The following is a 14,284-nucleotide window of genomic DNA, read 5'->3' as shown; positions in this document are numbered from 1 at the left end:
TGAGGCCAAGGGCAAACTGAAAACAGCAGCTCATAAAGCAAACTTTGGGTTTGGCCCGTTCTCGGCGTGTCTCCTTTCAGACAGATACCTGCCCCAAGGATCTGACAGCCGAGGTTACACAAAGCACCCCAAAGGGTGACAAAAGCCAAATACACAGGAGTGCTTTGGTTGTTTCCCATTGCTCCAGTGATTCATAGCAGTCATAAATGCAACGTATGGCTGCCATACATCACGGCAGGGCACAGAGCAGCCAGGGGCATGTCGAGCAAGTCTGGCCCTGCATTCATCCTGCAATAGCTGACTGCTTGCTTTCCGATTTCCACTCTGGTGAATTGGAGGGAAGATGAGGGATAAAATATTGGGCAAAGAAGCGCGCAGGGCTGAGTAACTGTGCAGAACGGAAGGACGTTTAGCAGTGCCAGGCGAGAGAAAAGACAGATACTGCAGCTTAATTCTGAAGATACTGCACAGAAATCTTTGTTTTGGGATGACAGATAGCATCAGCAGGAACAGTCGAGAGAACAAAAAAAGCAAGGGAAGAAAGTTCTGTTTTCCAGGCTGTTGGAAACGTGAGATCCTTACCTGCGTGTCAAGTATAACGCAGCGAAGCCGTGGCTGACAAGTGAATAACGCCAATCAGCAGGGAATTAAAATACGGAAATTGAACTGTAGCCAAACCAGTGAAAGCTGGTGATGGCTGTTTAAATGTTTCTACTTATAAAGAAGACATATTATAATCATAAAGTTTTTACTTTTCCCCCCTCCCTCTTTGACTTGCCAAGCTCCCTCTCTTCTTGTGGGGGAGCAATTCCCTTCCGTAGTCTTCCATCAGCACGTTTGAGCTTTACAGGAAATACTGAAAAAACAGAGCAAGTTTTGCTTCCAAAAAAGCATTTTAGTGACATTAGTGATTGTTTTCGGAGAGAACGGTTGAAGCTAGAAGAGGGGCAGAGTTGTGTGCCAGAGCCATGCAATTCCCTTTCTCCATACTGGCAAAAACCAGATCCGATGAAGCAAAATGATGAGAATTGTAACCAATCTTCCAACGCACCACGGGTCACCTGCTGTGGTCAATTATAGTTGTGAAGCTGCTGTGTATCAGATGTTTGGCTATTGCATGGTTTTACTGATCTCAACCCCAAGTGGAAAAAAAAACCCTTTGGTGTGACATATCCTATAATTTGCTAAGTTTTCTAACAATGGTACATTTTGCATTTCATTTGCACTTTTCTTCTGAAAACCTAAGAATACGCTCCCCTCTCTAAAGAACAGAGTAATTAATCATCAGGGCTGTTTGTAAGGGAAAGCCTGGCTGTGGGAACGGAGTTAGAAATAAAATAGAGAATAAAATGTCCATATGCCACGGCTTTCATCACTCAGAGACATCTCCTGGGCATCTTATGTTTTTTTTAAACCATTTAAATCTTATTTGTAAAGGTATCTTAAAAGAGTGTATTTTTCCACTCTTAAGGTGTGTTTTCACTGAAGAATATTTTCCTGTTGGATATTCATTTTTTTTAAAGATGGTATAAAGCTATTTGTACTTTTCAGAAGTCTCATAGAGTAGATCATTTACACATCTGTTTTCTGCAGGGAAGGCTCTTCCAATTTTGCCTTAATTTCTATCCATTAAAATTATGAAGAATAATCTAAATAAATGAGAAATATTTCCGAGAGAGAAATCTTATTAAAATACGCTGGCAATTCTGCATTTTAAATCCAGGTGTTGCGCATCTCGAGATCTGGACGTGCACAGAATACAAATGTCGATTGGCACACTAAATGTGAAATGCAAGGCAGATGCCAGGCGATCCCAAGAGAACTTGGAAGGCTTGTTTGATAGCTTCTGATTGCTGTCCCTTTTTATCCTTCACCTCCGTGCTTTCAATTCTGTCGTCCCTGTTGCTGCGTCAGATGTCCGGCTCTTTCTCTCCAGGGCGCTCCCCGCAAGCCGTACTCCTCACCCGCGACCCTCCACACATGCACGTGGTTTGCCTGCGGTTGCTACAACCCTGGGCCTGGAGCCAGGGCTGGGATTACGGCTGCTGCTGCTCTTCCATCCCCAGTGTTCAAGCAGGCTATTAGGGAATTTGCCCTGGTATTGCTGTCGCGGGAGGGGGAGCCTGGTTTAGCTTGCTGTCTTACGGCCGCGGTGCACGAGACCTTTGGTCCCGGTTTCTCCAGCGTATACCCCCTGCTTTTTGGTTTGATCACGCACGCTGAGCCTGTGTCGCCTCTTTTCTCCCAAGATGGGTGTTTTTAGGTCTGTGCTGCAAGTAGGACTTTTAGACTGGACTCTTTGCAGGCAGGGAGGAGATGGAGATGAGGCTGGTGGAAGAAACAAGGTGTTTTGTACCTATTGGCAGAACCATGGGTTAGTAGAGTTAGATGCCAGTTACTTTCTGAGCTGGGAAACTCAGCGAGTTCTTCCCTCTGAAGACACCAGATGTGCACCTCCTTCTTCAGGCATTTTGTAAAGTTATTTTGTGAAGTGCCTGCTTGTCCAGTAAGGGTAGAACTTCTCCCCCGTGCTTAAAAGGAACGAACAGTAAAAGCTGACTGAAAAAAATACATTTCCTATTCTGTCTTCTTTTCAAAGCAAATTGTTGCAAATCCCACAGTCAGAGAGAGGATGGAATTTAATTGCCATAAAGAGGTGCAATCCCCCTGCCTTCTGTGGGTCTCCACCTGTTTGTGTCCCAGAGGAATTTGGAATTGATGCTGTGGACAAGCATGGCCATAGCTGCCCGTTCACAGGCCTTAGGAAGGGAGCAGAGCTTGCTGTCCAAGCTGGACTTCAATGCATCTGTTACTCAAGGATGGTAATGAGCTGTTTGCCCTTGTACGTAAGTTCTGTTCTGTAATATAACAGTGATTTTGATTAATAAACGCGTGCCCTCTGTCTGCGCCTGAGGGGTTCAATAGTGTGGCAAAAAAGTGACTTGTTTCTGGATGGATGTGTGTGACATAAGTTTTTTTTACATCAGTAGCTTTGCTTATGCCCTCCCCCATAAAAATTCACGGCTGTGAGGGCTTCTGCATGGTGGGCTTTTGAAGCTCACGCAGTTCAGTTGTGAGGACTTGTATTTACAGAAGAAATGCAGTAGACTCATCAATGACACTGCAAGCACCTTGACACCGTCCATTATTTTGGCAGTTGTCACTGGAATTCCCTGTATAGGAAAATACTATAAATGTATCATCCCTTTCATACCCCATTTTAAAGCCAATCTGTAAGAATTCTGCTGCTGAGATACCTTTTTCCATTAAACTCATATGGTTTTGGAGTAGTTTCTCGAAGGCTCCGCCTTGGACAGTTCTTCGGGATTTTCTGTAATAATTATCCCTAGGTGACATCATGAGGGACTTGAGGATATTCAGAAGAGTTAATGAGGGTCACTTCTGAGAGCACGAGTCATCTGTGACGTTGACTTATAAATGTTTATTGTCTTTGAGCTCTGCACGCATGGGCTGCATCTTGGAATGTCCCCAGAAGGATGTGGCGGTTGTGACAGCAATAGTGGCTGAAATTACATGGGACTTCTCTTTTTTTTTATTCACTGTAGGTGTCCTCTGCCTGCCGGACAGCTTGAACCTTCACAAAGACCAGCAGCGATCAAACAAGCCTGGGGAAGTGCAGATGTTCAGCCAGTCAGAGCTAAGGACCATCGAGCAGTCTTTACTGGCTACGCGCGTGGGGAGCATTGCCGAACTCAGTAAGTACGAGGTTGCTTATGATGTTTGGGTTTCTTTCCTCAAGGTAAAGCAAAGCCACCTGCATTAACTGGTTGTACAGAGGGGAGACCAGGGGACACATGCGATGTTGAAGGAGGCGCTGGGGCTGACTTTAGCCATGTTTATGCTCTGTGGTTTGGTGGGAAACTGAAGCTGTGAATCCATAGGAGGAAAGAAGTCTCGTGCAGTCTCGTAGCAATGGCTACAACTTGTTTGCACACACTGCTCTCATTTCTAAAGGTGAGGGATGCCTTATTTCACGTTGCATTTGAGAGCGCCTCACAGCTTGGCCAGACTTGTAAACGTCTGACATACTGATGTTCTGTCTCATTTCACTGGGTTGCCCATTTTGAGATGGGCAGACAAAAAGCTGAATGTTTCAATAAATGAAGGATATATAGTCACAAATTAAAGTAGAGCTCATTCTGTCTGTTACAGAAGGTTCTTCACCCTTCCTGTCCTCCAGTTTCAGTAGAGGAGGGAAGCACAGCTCAAACCTAAAGCAGAGCAATTAGCACCTGGAAGATAAATTATTTGTTATTAATCAAAACACTTTTAGAGAAAGGTGATAAGCTATGATATCTGCAAAAATCTGAAAATTTTGATTACAGCACAATTACATTTTTTACAGTTTTCTGAATACTACCTAGATGCCTCATTGGCAGGAGGCAAATGCCATGTGCATTTTCCTACAACATGGAGTTTACAGTTACCAGAAGGGTCTTTGGGGGATTTTTATTAGGAGAGAAACCTTCCAATCACGTGTTTACAGTACAGTTAGAGATATAAAGTTATGGGTGGGAAAACTTGTATTTTTTTTCCTGAGCTCTATTATGAAATTTTGGGGAGAAACTGTAGAGTCAAATATAAGAAAATACATGCAGCCCAGCTTGCTGTTCTTAATACTGGGTGTTGTGTGATGGACGTTGTACGGAACACACATTGGCATCGTAGGTGCCATTTCTCAGCCTTTTCTGCAGTAACGGGAGTCTCCTCTGTAGCCATTTCATATCATCAGGGCTCAGTTTCAATGCTGTTTATGAGCCCTGTGGATTCACCATGAATGTTTGTCTGCAAGCCGCAGTATGAATTTCTGTTTTCAACTTGCTAATTTTCCTCTCTTCTGGTGAAACGTCAACAAGCCAAGAGCACTTACATGCCTTAGCGTGAAGTGTTGCTCAGCCTCTGGAATCAGGTGTTCAGTGTTATTCAAATTAAGTACTTTATGCTTATTTATTTCACACGTGACATACACAACATTACTTTCCATGTGCCAAGTAAATTATGCATGATACTTCTCTCTCTCTTAAAGTACGTATGGTTGTGTTCTAGTAAGTAAGTAATCTGTGGATTTTTTTTCCATTTTTTTGTATCATGTGCAATACAAAAAACCAGGGTCTTTAGCATCCTCCCCACTCTCCTACTTATTTATTTTTTAAATTTCCATTTAAATTTAGAAATCTATCACCTTAAAGTCCTACCTCAGGTTCAGGTGCTTGGCAAATATGCCTTTTTTTGTATATATCTGTTGACTCCAAGCACAGGCGAAACACTTCAGGGTGGCCAACTTGAAGAAAACAGAGCATCAGTGGGAGTTAGATGCAGCTGTCAGAGAGAGCTTGGCACTCTCAGCAGGCAGGCTGACAGCTCTCCAGAAAGCCCTCTGGACAACAATTGGGGGCACCTCCCCATCCACTGCAAGCAGATGCGTGTCGTGGAAGAAATCGTGGGAGTAGCGGTAATTGGCAAAGCTTGCAAGGCTTTCTGCTCGATCGGATAAAAATCTGTGCTGTGGAACAATGCTGGTGCAGAGTTCAAACCTTAATCCTGAAGCATCGAGGGGAGCGCAGGGTGTCACGGTGAGCAGAACCTGGTGGATTTAGGGAAAAATCGTCAAGTGGAAGGAAAATGAGGGGGCGCAAGGGGGGTTGCTGCCTGTCTGTACAGCACTTGTGTTTCTGTCGCTGGACTGAGTGCAGGCTGTGACCTGGAGGTTACAGCGAGCCTGTGCCGTGGAGGGAGGCTGGGGAGCTGCAGCGTGTGGGAAGGATCGTGGAGCAGCGGGGCTGAGCCAGGGGGGAGCACCTGGGCATCACAGCACGTCGGCGGGGAGGGAGGAGGTGAAGGAGGATTTATCATTGCCACGGTGGGGGGTGGCAGGTGGTAGAGCCTTAGAATTGGCACTGCAGAGAGAAAAGAGGATGCAGCAAGCTCTGGCATGGAGAAGTGGGATATGAGGGAAGGGTTACCTTAGTAAAAGCCCCCGTTCTTGTGGGGATGAATCGAGGGAATGGGTGAGACTGAAATAGGAAGGAATTAAGAGGATAGCACTTGTAAAGAGAAGGAGGAGGTGGAAACCAGGAGCGAGTGGCAAGGACAAAAGCTTGACCTGCTGGAGCAGCAGAGCGAGTAGACCCCGAGCCTGTGTCCACATGCAATGTCCCAGGAGCCAGGACTTAATTTCTGTGCTTTTCATAACTGCACAAAAAAACAAGGGCAGAGTGATCTTGCAATAAAGCAACTTAATTTTATCTCTGAGGGAAGAATCCCAGTAATTCTAATTGAATGAGATTTCCTATAGTTTATCAACATTAATAATTAAAGTGTTGCAAGCATGCAGAATAACTAGAATTAACCAGCACACGTACATGGAGGAAAGACATCCCTCGCTCTCGGTTCTGCCTGGCATCCTCACACGTAGCAGCGTGACCAGCTGCCGAGCTTCTGGAGACGTGGACAACGGGAAATCGAATCTGTCCCTTGGAAGACGACAGCTGGCAAGCGGGGCCCGCTTACTGGCTGGCGTCTGTATTTCTGCTCAAATCTGCTCAGTTTCTTCTTCTTTCTTTGTCTCTGTCCCAGGTGGAAAACAGAGTGACTTATCCGAAGTGGAAAGTATTGCATGGTGTGGTATCCTCACCTCCTACACGCGGTACCCTCATTCGTCTGCTCCCTTCATGTTCTCTCTCTCCCATTTTGTTACTCCTGTTTTCTTTCCCCTTTCTTTTCTGTTGAGGATACTGATAAGTGGTTCTGCAGTAAAAGGGCTGAAGATTTTCTGGGGAAAAGTCCCACCTTTTGGCTGCAGCGTAAGAGGAATTACTAGTGTCTGGCAGTTTATGGTACTTGGTTTGGCTGTGTCATTCCTTTAAGCAATACAGAAATTGTTTGTCGTGGTCGACAGGTGCCATATCTGCTGTCGTACTGATGAAGAACTGCTTCTTAGGATGCTTTCATGAGCGTTTTTGAGGATAAACGATATTAGCATTTGTTCGTGTGTGCTGCCAACACATTAGAAAAGACCATTTAGGTGGGCTGCATCTCCCTGGGGGGGACAGAAGTGAGAGAAAAGAGGGAAAAGGTGGGTGAACACAGCTGTAGAGGGATGGTATCACCATCCCCTGCGCAAGTGAAGGTTGACCTTTAGTGAGGGGTCCTCAGGTGCAATCAGACTCACGGACACTGCTCTGGTGACCCCAGATCCCGCTTGCTCAGGTCTGGTGGTACCTCTGCTGACATCTCATGGGGTTAGCAGGTTGGATGCTGTGGTGCGGGTGCTGGTTGTCACTGGACAATGTAGCGCAGCTCTCCCAAAAACAGGAAGAAGAAGTAATGTTGCTGACTTAGGGAAAATCAAAGCAAGGTTTTGTCTCTAGGACACAGGAGGAGAGTGTAAATAGAGACCTAATTCTGTAACGCAATTACTGAAGTAATACGTGATTCTGAGGAAAAGGCTTGAAAAATTAATGTGAAACCTTATTCATTAAAATATAATGAACATGGCACAAAGTTAAGAAACAACAATAAATTTGGTCTATGTTATACTGGCATTTAGTATTCAGGAATTGTAATTGCCTACTACAGTGTGTTTTAAAATAAAGTAATTTCATTTGAAATGCATATTATTTAGAGAACATTGGGAAGAACTGAAGCACAGCAAAAATAATAGGATTTTAAACAGTAGCCTGACAGTATTTCACTGTTTATTTTTAGAGAAGCATTTGACAAAGCTTTTTTTTTTTTTTTTCCTTCTTCCAATTTTTCCTAGTTTCCCGTGCTTCTAGACCAGACCTGGAGGAAAACAGGAACTGGTCTATTTTTCAGAAAGTTTGGGGAATTCTTCTGGATTTCCAGTTTCTCATTTCCTTCTCCTTCAGACAGGGAAAATGGACAGAATAGATAAAAGGAGGAATATTAGTGAGAGCTCTGGCTGTTGAAAGATCCTGTGGTACTGCATTTTGACCTTTGAATTTTTCTCCTAACTTCTTTATGTGCATGTTTGCAATCCACAAACATTTGTTATATTTAACTGCGTAACACTCCCAACGCACCTATTCATCACCCGTCTAAAAATACTGGTGCCAGCTCAGAGACTAGACGCAGAACGGATGAGGCTTACAGCTGGAGGTCTCTGCTTTGCGGGATGAAGAAGGACCCTCCCTCTTGTGTACTCAAAGGTGTGATGAGAAGGAAGAGGAGAGCCTTAGGGTATGCTGGGCACCATCCCCGGCACCAAGAAATGCTCCTCCATCCCTTTCTGCCTTTGGGAGAAGACCGTAAGTGTTAGTGTAAGGCCGAGCTAGGAAAACTACCCCATGCTGAGGCCATGGGAGAGGCTCCAAAGAACTGTGTTGTCTCTCGAGGGGCACAGAGGACTAAACTGTGGGTTAGGATGCCATCCAAACCATGTCTTCAAGTCAGAGAAGAACAACACTGCTTTGAGTCCAGAGATGGGCAGTTCACTGCCTCTCCTGGGTGGGAAGTTGGCCACCCAGTCCTGTGCAAAGCATGGTGACTGGTCGTGGTGAGGGCATTACTCTTGAGTGTTAATGGCAATAAGCGTGTGTTTTTATTTCAAACTAGGATAATCTGAAGATGCAGATGTTACTTAACACTGCTGATCTCAGAGCTTCTCAGCCTTTGGATGATATTTCACTTAAACAGCTCCCAGATCTGACGTTCAAGCTGGTATTTCCTCCACATCACCACTCGATCTCAGTGAGGTTTTTCTTTTGCCATTGGAAAAATGCTGCCCTTCCCCACCATCCTCTTTGCCTCTGCAGTGCTGAAGGTATACATTTCCAAAATAACAGACTCACAGTAGATCTTGGCACACTTTAGGGATGAAAGAAAGGGTTACTGCTTAAGTGTAAGTAGAAATGTGCTTGTACATACCAATGCTGTTTTTCATTTCTCCTCACAGCCCCAGCCAAGGAGATGATGAAAGTCGGCATCTCCTCCCTTGCCTTTTCATCTAGTCTCAATCCTCTACAACTAACAGGAGGGAGGACTGCAGGAGCCTTACAAATTGATTCATGTCCTGTAAATAAGAGGTTGAACACAGGTTTAGAAGCAAATGCCAGGCCAAAGGTGCTTGCTGGAAGGGTGGCATCTGAAGCAGCGTTGTTGTAAGCCCTGTGCTTGTTTACTGCCAGAACAAAAGCACTGCATGTCAGATACTTTTCTCAGACTAAGCAGCACCAGACAGCACCAAAACTTTTCCTCTACAGCAGTTACGTTCATGCACTGCAGTGCAGAACTAGGCAGAGATACTGACTGAGCCCTGCAGTTCAGATGGCAGTGCTCCCTGCAGTGTAGGGTTTGGCCATAGAGCTGGTGGCTTCAGTGGGCACTCTCTGGATGTGACAATACAGCCGTCACCACTGACAATACGATCATCACCTTGGTGGGTGGGGGTTTCTGGAGCTTCAACCCTCCACCACCCTCCTCTGATAGCCCCAATGTATCCGCTCAGGACTCCTCCTCATGAATCACCTTCAAGGTATGGACCCTTAAAGCAGCATTTTCCCTTCCTTAGGTTTGCTGTCATCCCAGCCCGTGCTGTGCAGACCGCAGGCAATCAGCTGGGGCAAGGTGAGCACTCTTCTGCTGGCCTGCTCAGGCATGTGGGACTCTTAATTCAACATTTAAAGACATGGGTCCAGGTTAAGCCAAAAAAAAATCCAACTACGGTGGTCCAGAAAGACAGAGTGAAAGCTCTGCCTTAGGTTGGCAGATGAATAGCTCATCTGAGTCAAACGCTGTTTTGTTTGGAGCTGACATGGTATGGAGGGAATCAAACATAAACATTATGCTTGCCTCATTGGATAGGAGATTCTGAAGGTAATAGTGTTATTATAGTAGGTATGTGAAGTTGAAAAGGTTTAATTATTATTGCGGCTTTTTTATGGGTTATATCCAATCCTTAATTTCTCTGTCTTCAAAGGCTTTGCAAATACTGAACTGCACACAAACACATACTCTGTCATATAAATAGAACCTTCTTGTGATGGCGGGATAAGCTGAGATAAAAGGTTAAATGATCTGTTGGAGGCCACAGGGGAGCCGCTCTTTGGAAATTGGCTGCTCGTGTCCTGGTCCTGTCTTTTGCTGCCAAATGCAGAGTTTGGGACTGCAAACTCCTTCCTCTGCTTTTCTGTTGGAGAGGTAAGTGGCTGTTAGGAGATGAAAAGATTGCCTGGCATAGCGAGTAACAAATCCACACTGGGGTACAATGCGGGCACCAAAGGCAGGTGGATACGACAGAAATGGGGAGGTTATTGCAAGGTGAGCTCGATGATGAATTTGCAGCAGGCAGGATATTCCACTGGGTGCACGTTATGGCACCCCAAGTGCACCCATAGCCCCAGGCAGCTGGCTTTTTAATCTATTATACACTGTATGCCAAGAATAGCATAGCTTCATGTTTGAATATACTCAGTGCTAAGAGCACGCACGTGTTAAGGTATGCGATAGATACTTCGCTGTGCGCACCCTCCCTAGCTTTCTGCAGCCTCCTTTCCTGGTACAGATGGGCCTCGAGTTAACGATACAAAGACCTCCCGTAAATCTTCTGAGGGAGGGTTTTCCTCAAGCAGTTTTTTGTTCAGCTGCCTCTGAAACACGCAGCTTGGTGCAGTACCGGAGGCAGAGCAAGCATGGAGGAGCAGTGCAGCTGGAATCAAAAGCGTGTGAATGGCTCGGGCGGCTGGCGGAGCGGATGACTGGAGGCACTCTGCTGTCGTGCAGCAGGCACAGTTAAACCACCCGTGTTCACCTGCGCTCACGTGCTTACAGGCATACGCCTGGGTGGGCTCTAGCAATACATCACTTCAGTGCGGAAAGCAGATGCAACAGGCAGGCAGAAAGGAGGAGAGACTTCGCTACGGTATGGGAAGGATGCAGGATACCATGGCTACCAGATAGCAATCTGACCGAATGCATCTTGGTTTATTATCAGGCTCATAACTCATATTTTCAGTGCAATCTCCCCAGGGCTGGCCCTGAGCAAAAGCCATACATAGATCCAAGGTTTTTACACCAAGCTGTGAAGTGAATCCATGTCAAGAAAGTGAATTTTGAATCTGAGTCACGTGCTTGTAAGGGGGCAGACTTTGGAAACGGCTGGCCACGCTGTGGAAGTTGGCGCCTGGAGTGCAGCTCTCTGGCCAGCGCTTCTCTTGATGATGTGGACAGATCACAGAAGGCCAATGACAGATCTGAAGGTCCGTTTTGTGGCTCTGGCCTGCTCTGTTGGGAGAACGTGTTCATCCGGGTAGCACAGCAAAGCAGCAGCACTCGCTGTCAACAAGCCCCGCTGCAGGGCACGATTCCCCAGAGCGGGCTGCACACACACTGGAGTCCTGGAGAACTGGAGGGGTGAGCAGAGCACTGTTACCGAACCGGTGGGTGCTGCTGGCAGGAGACTATCACATGGCATGCTAGAAACACGGCCTGCTGCTTTGCACCATGCCCTAACAGGACAATTTGGGGTCCCTCCCCTGGGCTTCGAAGGAAAGACACAGGCTGAACAAGTGTATGCCTTGTTATCAGTGTGCAGAAATACTGTTTACAAGTTGTTCTTAAGGCTTTAAAGCATGTTCTTGGAACAAGAAAAACTTGAGGTAGGTGTCATCGGGAGTGGCTCTGTAAGGATTTGTCCACTGTCATTCACCTGTTGGTCATGGTTGTGCAAGCCCACACCCAGCTGAACACTGTAGGCTTTGCACGTCTATCCCTCTGAAAACAGTGGTCAGGTTCATCAAGACAGACCATAAAATCCTGCAGGAAGCTTCTCAGAAGTGGGTATTGGGCATCTGTGATTTCCTCCTTCTTTCTTCCTCCTCTGTTTTCCTTCTTTTTTCCCCATTGTTTATTACAAGATTTGAAATCGATATGTTGTTTTGTAAGCATTGGGCTCTGAAATAATCACAACACTGAGAGCAGCTTTTACTAGAGGCAAACGCAGGCAAAAAAACGTTTAGCTGGTCACTGTCGAGAGGGCTCGAGCAGCCCGGTTGTGTGCTGTGGGTTGCTGAACGTACCACCCCCACGCAGCTGAACATTCCCTGTCACATCACATCTTCGGCCTGAAGTCAGTGGAGCTGTTCCTTAAATATTCAGTATGGCCTTAAACCAGGCCCGTGTCACAGCACGCGCCTTACGTAATACTCTGAATCTTTGAATCGAATGTATGTGGGTCTTGCCTTCCTAAAAAGCTCTGAATTGACAGCAGCAGCGATGGGCCATTCCTCTCGTGGTCGTGGGAGGGATGAAATGCTGGAGGCTTGCTGCAGGCTTGCATGGTGCTGGTTTCTCCTGTCGTTTGCTGGCAGGTATGTCCAGCACCTCACTTCTCCTCAGGGCTGCCAAGCTCCAACCTGGGGCCTTGCCCGTCTTTGCTGGCTCTCTAGTTTTGGCAGCACAAACATCCTCCCTCACGAGCCTGCCCGCCTCGCCGCTCGTCTCCTCATCCGTCCCACACGATGTGATGTCTTCTTCTCCGCGGCTCTGCCAGCAGAACAGTTTGTGAGGCGGCTCGTTTGGCTTGTGCTGCATAAATTGTGGAAATGTTTATTTGGTTTAAATTAAAACGATAGTAACATTGGCAAGGGTTTTCATCAGGCAGTTGGGTTCCCTGGTCTGCTCCTCAGATGGGTTGCGGGCTGTGGCACAGGGGCAGGAATGAGCACAGGAGACCGTGAGGCACAAATCCCCGCCGAGCCCCCTGTGTCGCGACACCAGAGCCATCGGGAGAGGCATCACCAGCATTACAGGATCAACTCCCGTGCTGGGAATTTTATTTTTTGAAATGATGCCCTCAGGAGTTGATTGGCCTTTTGGAAGCACTCAGCTGATGTAGTCGGGATATGTTATGAGGGCCAGAAAAGGCGTGCTTTATTCTTGACAGAAGCTGCCAGTCTCACATGTACCTATCAGGAGCTGAAGGTAAAACTTGAAAAGCTGCAGACTGTGTAAGCACATGGGAGCCAGCGATGCTGTGAGCAGGTAAGCTCGCCTTGCAGAGCATTGCTGTAGCTGTGAAGAGCAGAGCCGGCTGACACAATGATGAACGCAGGGTTTCCCTCTCTGTAATTGGCCACGAATTCAAGGTTGTCCTCAGTGTTCAGGTATATTGCAGCTTTTACAGCTGGCAAGGGGGTGTGTATCAGCGTGGAGGCGAGGCTGGATTTTGCAGACGAGATTTGAGCTGGCTGAGTGACTGCTGGAGACCAGACCAGGAGTCCCACCAGGGAGCTGGTTTCATGCGCGTGGGCTTCAGAGCGCCCTGGCCAGAATCAAGGCGCATTTCAAGATCAAAGGATAAAGCAAGTGAACTTTGTGTATTCCTTGTTGGAAGAAAACGGAGAAGCAAAAGCACCTTAGCAAGGAGGAACAGGTATGTCAAAATGCGTTGGGGTCTGAAACAACACACGTGCATCTCAAACCAGTTGTTACGCTACCCTGCATTTTACAGACTATGCATAAGTACTGCTGTACAGTGCACGCACGCCTGGCAGCTCCATCCTCAGCCCGGATGTGCGCAGACCCCATCTCTGCCCTGAAGATTTGGCGCTGTAACAGGATGTGGCTGGAGGAGGAGAAGGGGGCGCGGTGGCTTCTGCAAGGTTACACAGCGGAATGAAATAGAAACCTGAGATTCCTGTCCTCCGTTCAGTGCTTTGCCTGTTAGACAGCAAGATCATAATGTGGCTTTTTCTGCTTGCTTACTGCCCTCTCTGAAGCTCAGTGCTTTATAGGTATTGATTATTTAAGCCTTGAGTTGTCTCTGATAGAGGAATGTTATAATAATTGTTGGTAGAGCCTGTATTTCAAGTGTAACCGGAGATAACATAGCAAAGGGAAAAGCAAGATCTAAGCCAATCAATTCTTCGTATAATGTAATTAAATGATGCTTTATACATAAGAAGCATTAATTGAGCTTTAATGGCATGAATTGGCTTGAGTTCCTTAAGAAGCAGTTGAGGAAATACAGAATAAAAGGATGAACTCCTGGTCGTGTTGAAATTGATTGGAGTTTTGCCATCAATTCCAGTGAGTCTCGAGTTCCTCCAGCCTTGCATCAGCAGCGATGCTGAGCTGGCTGCCCTGCGCACGTCATTCTTTCTGCTGCTGCTCCTCCTTACTCACCGTGCTGTTTTCCCCAGTACTGGATGTGTCATACAAGTCGCATCGCCCTGGCACTTGATGAGGAATGTGGGTGAAGTAATGTTGCTGACTGAGCCGTGGCCTAAACTGTGTCCTGATT

The 14,284-nt window shown here is 46.5% G+C and overlaps 1 protein-coding gene across 4 annotated transcripts in view; it reads left to right on the top strand.

Moving 5' to 3' along the window:
• Window positions 1-14,284, top strand: part of ABTB3 (ankyrin repeat and BTB domain containing 3) — a 177,828-nt gene that overhangs the window by 88,383 nt on the left and 75,161 nt on the right. For all 4 annotated transcript variants that reach the window (XM_083824452.1, XM_083824450.1, XM_083824451.1 and 1 more), the window contains one exon: window positions 3,567-3,716. In XM_083824452.1, coding sequence (XP_083680578.1) covers window positions 3,567-3,716 — 150 coding nt within the window. The remainder of the gene's footprint in view (window positions 1-3,566; window positions 3,717-14,284) is intronic.

Source organism: Anser anser, assembly GCF_964211835.1.
Source record: "Anser anser genome assembly, chromosome: 1".
Lineage (NCBI taxonomy): Eukaryota > Metazoa > Chordata > Aves > Anseriformes > Anatidae > Anser > Anser anser.
This window is presented reverse-complemented; position numbering and strand designations above follow the sequence as displayed.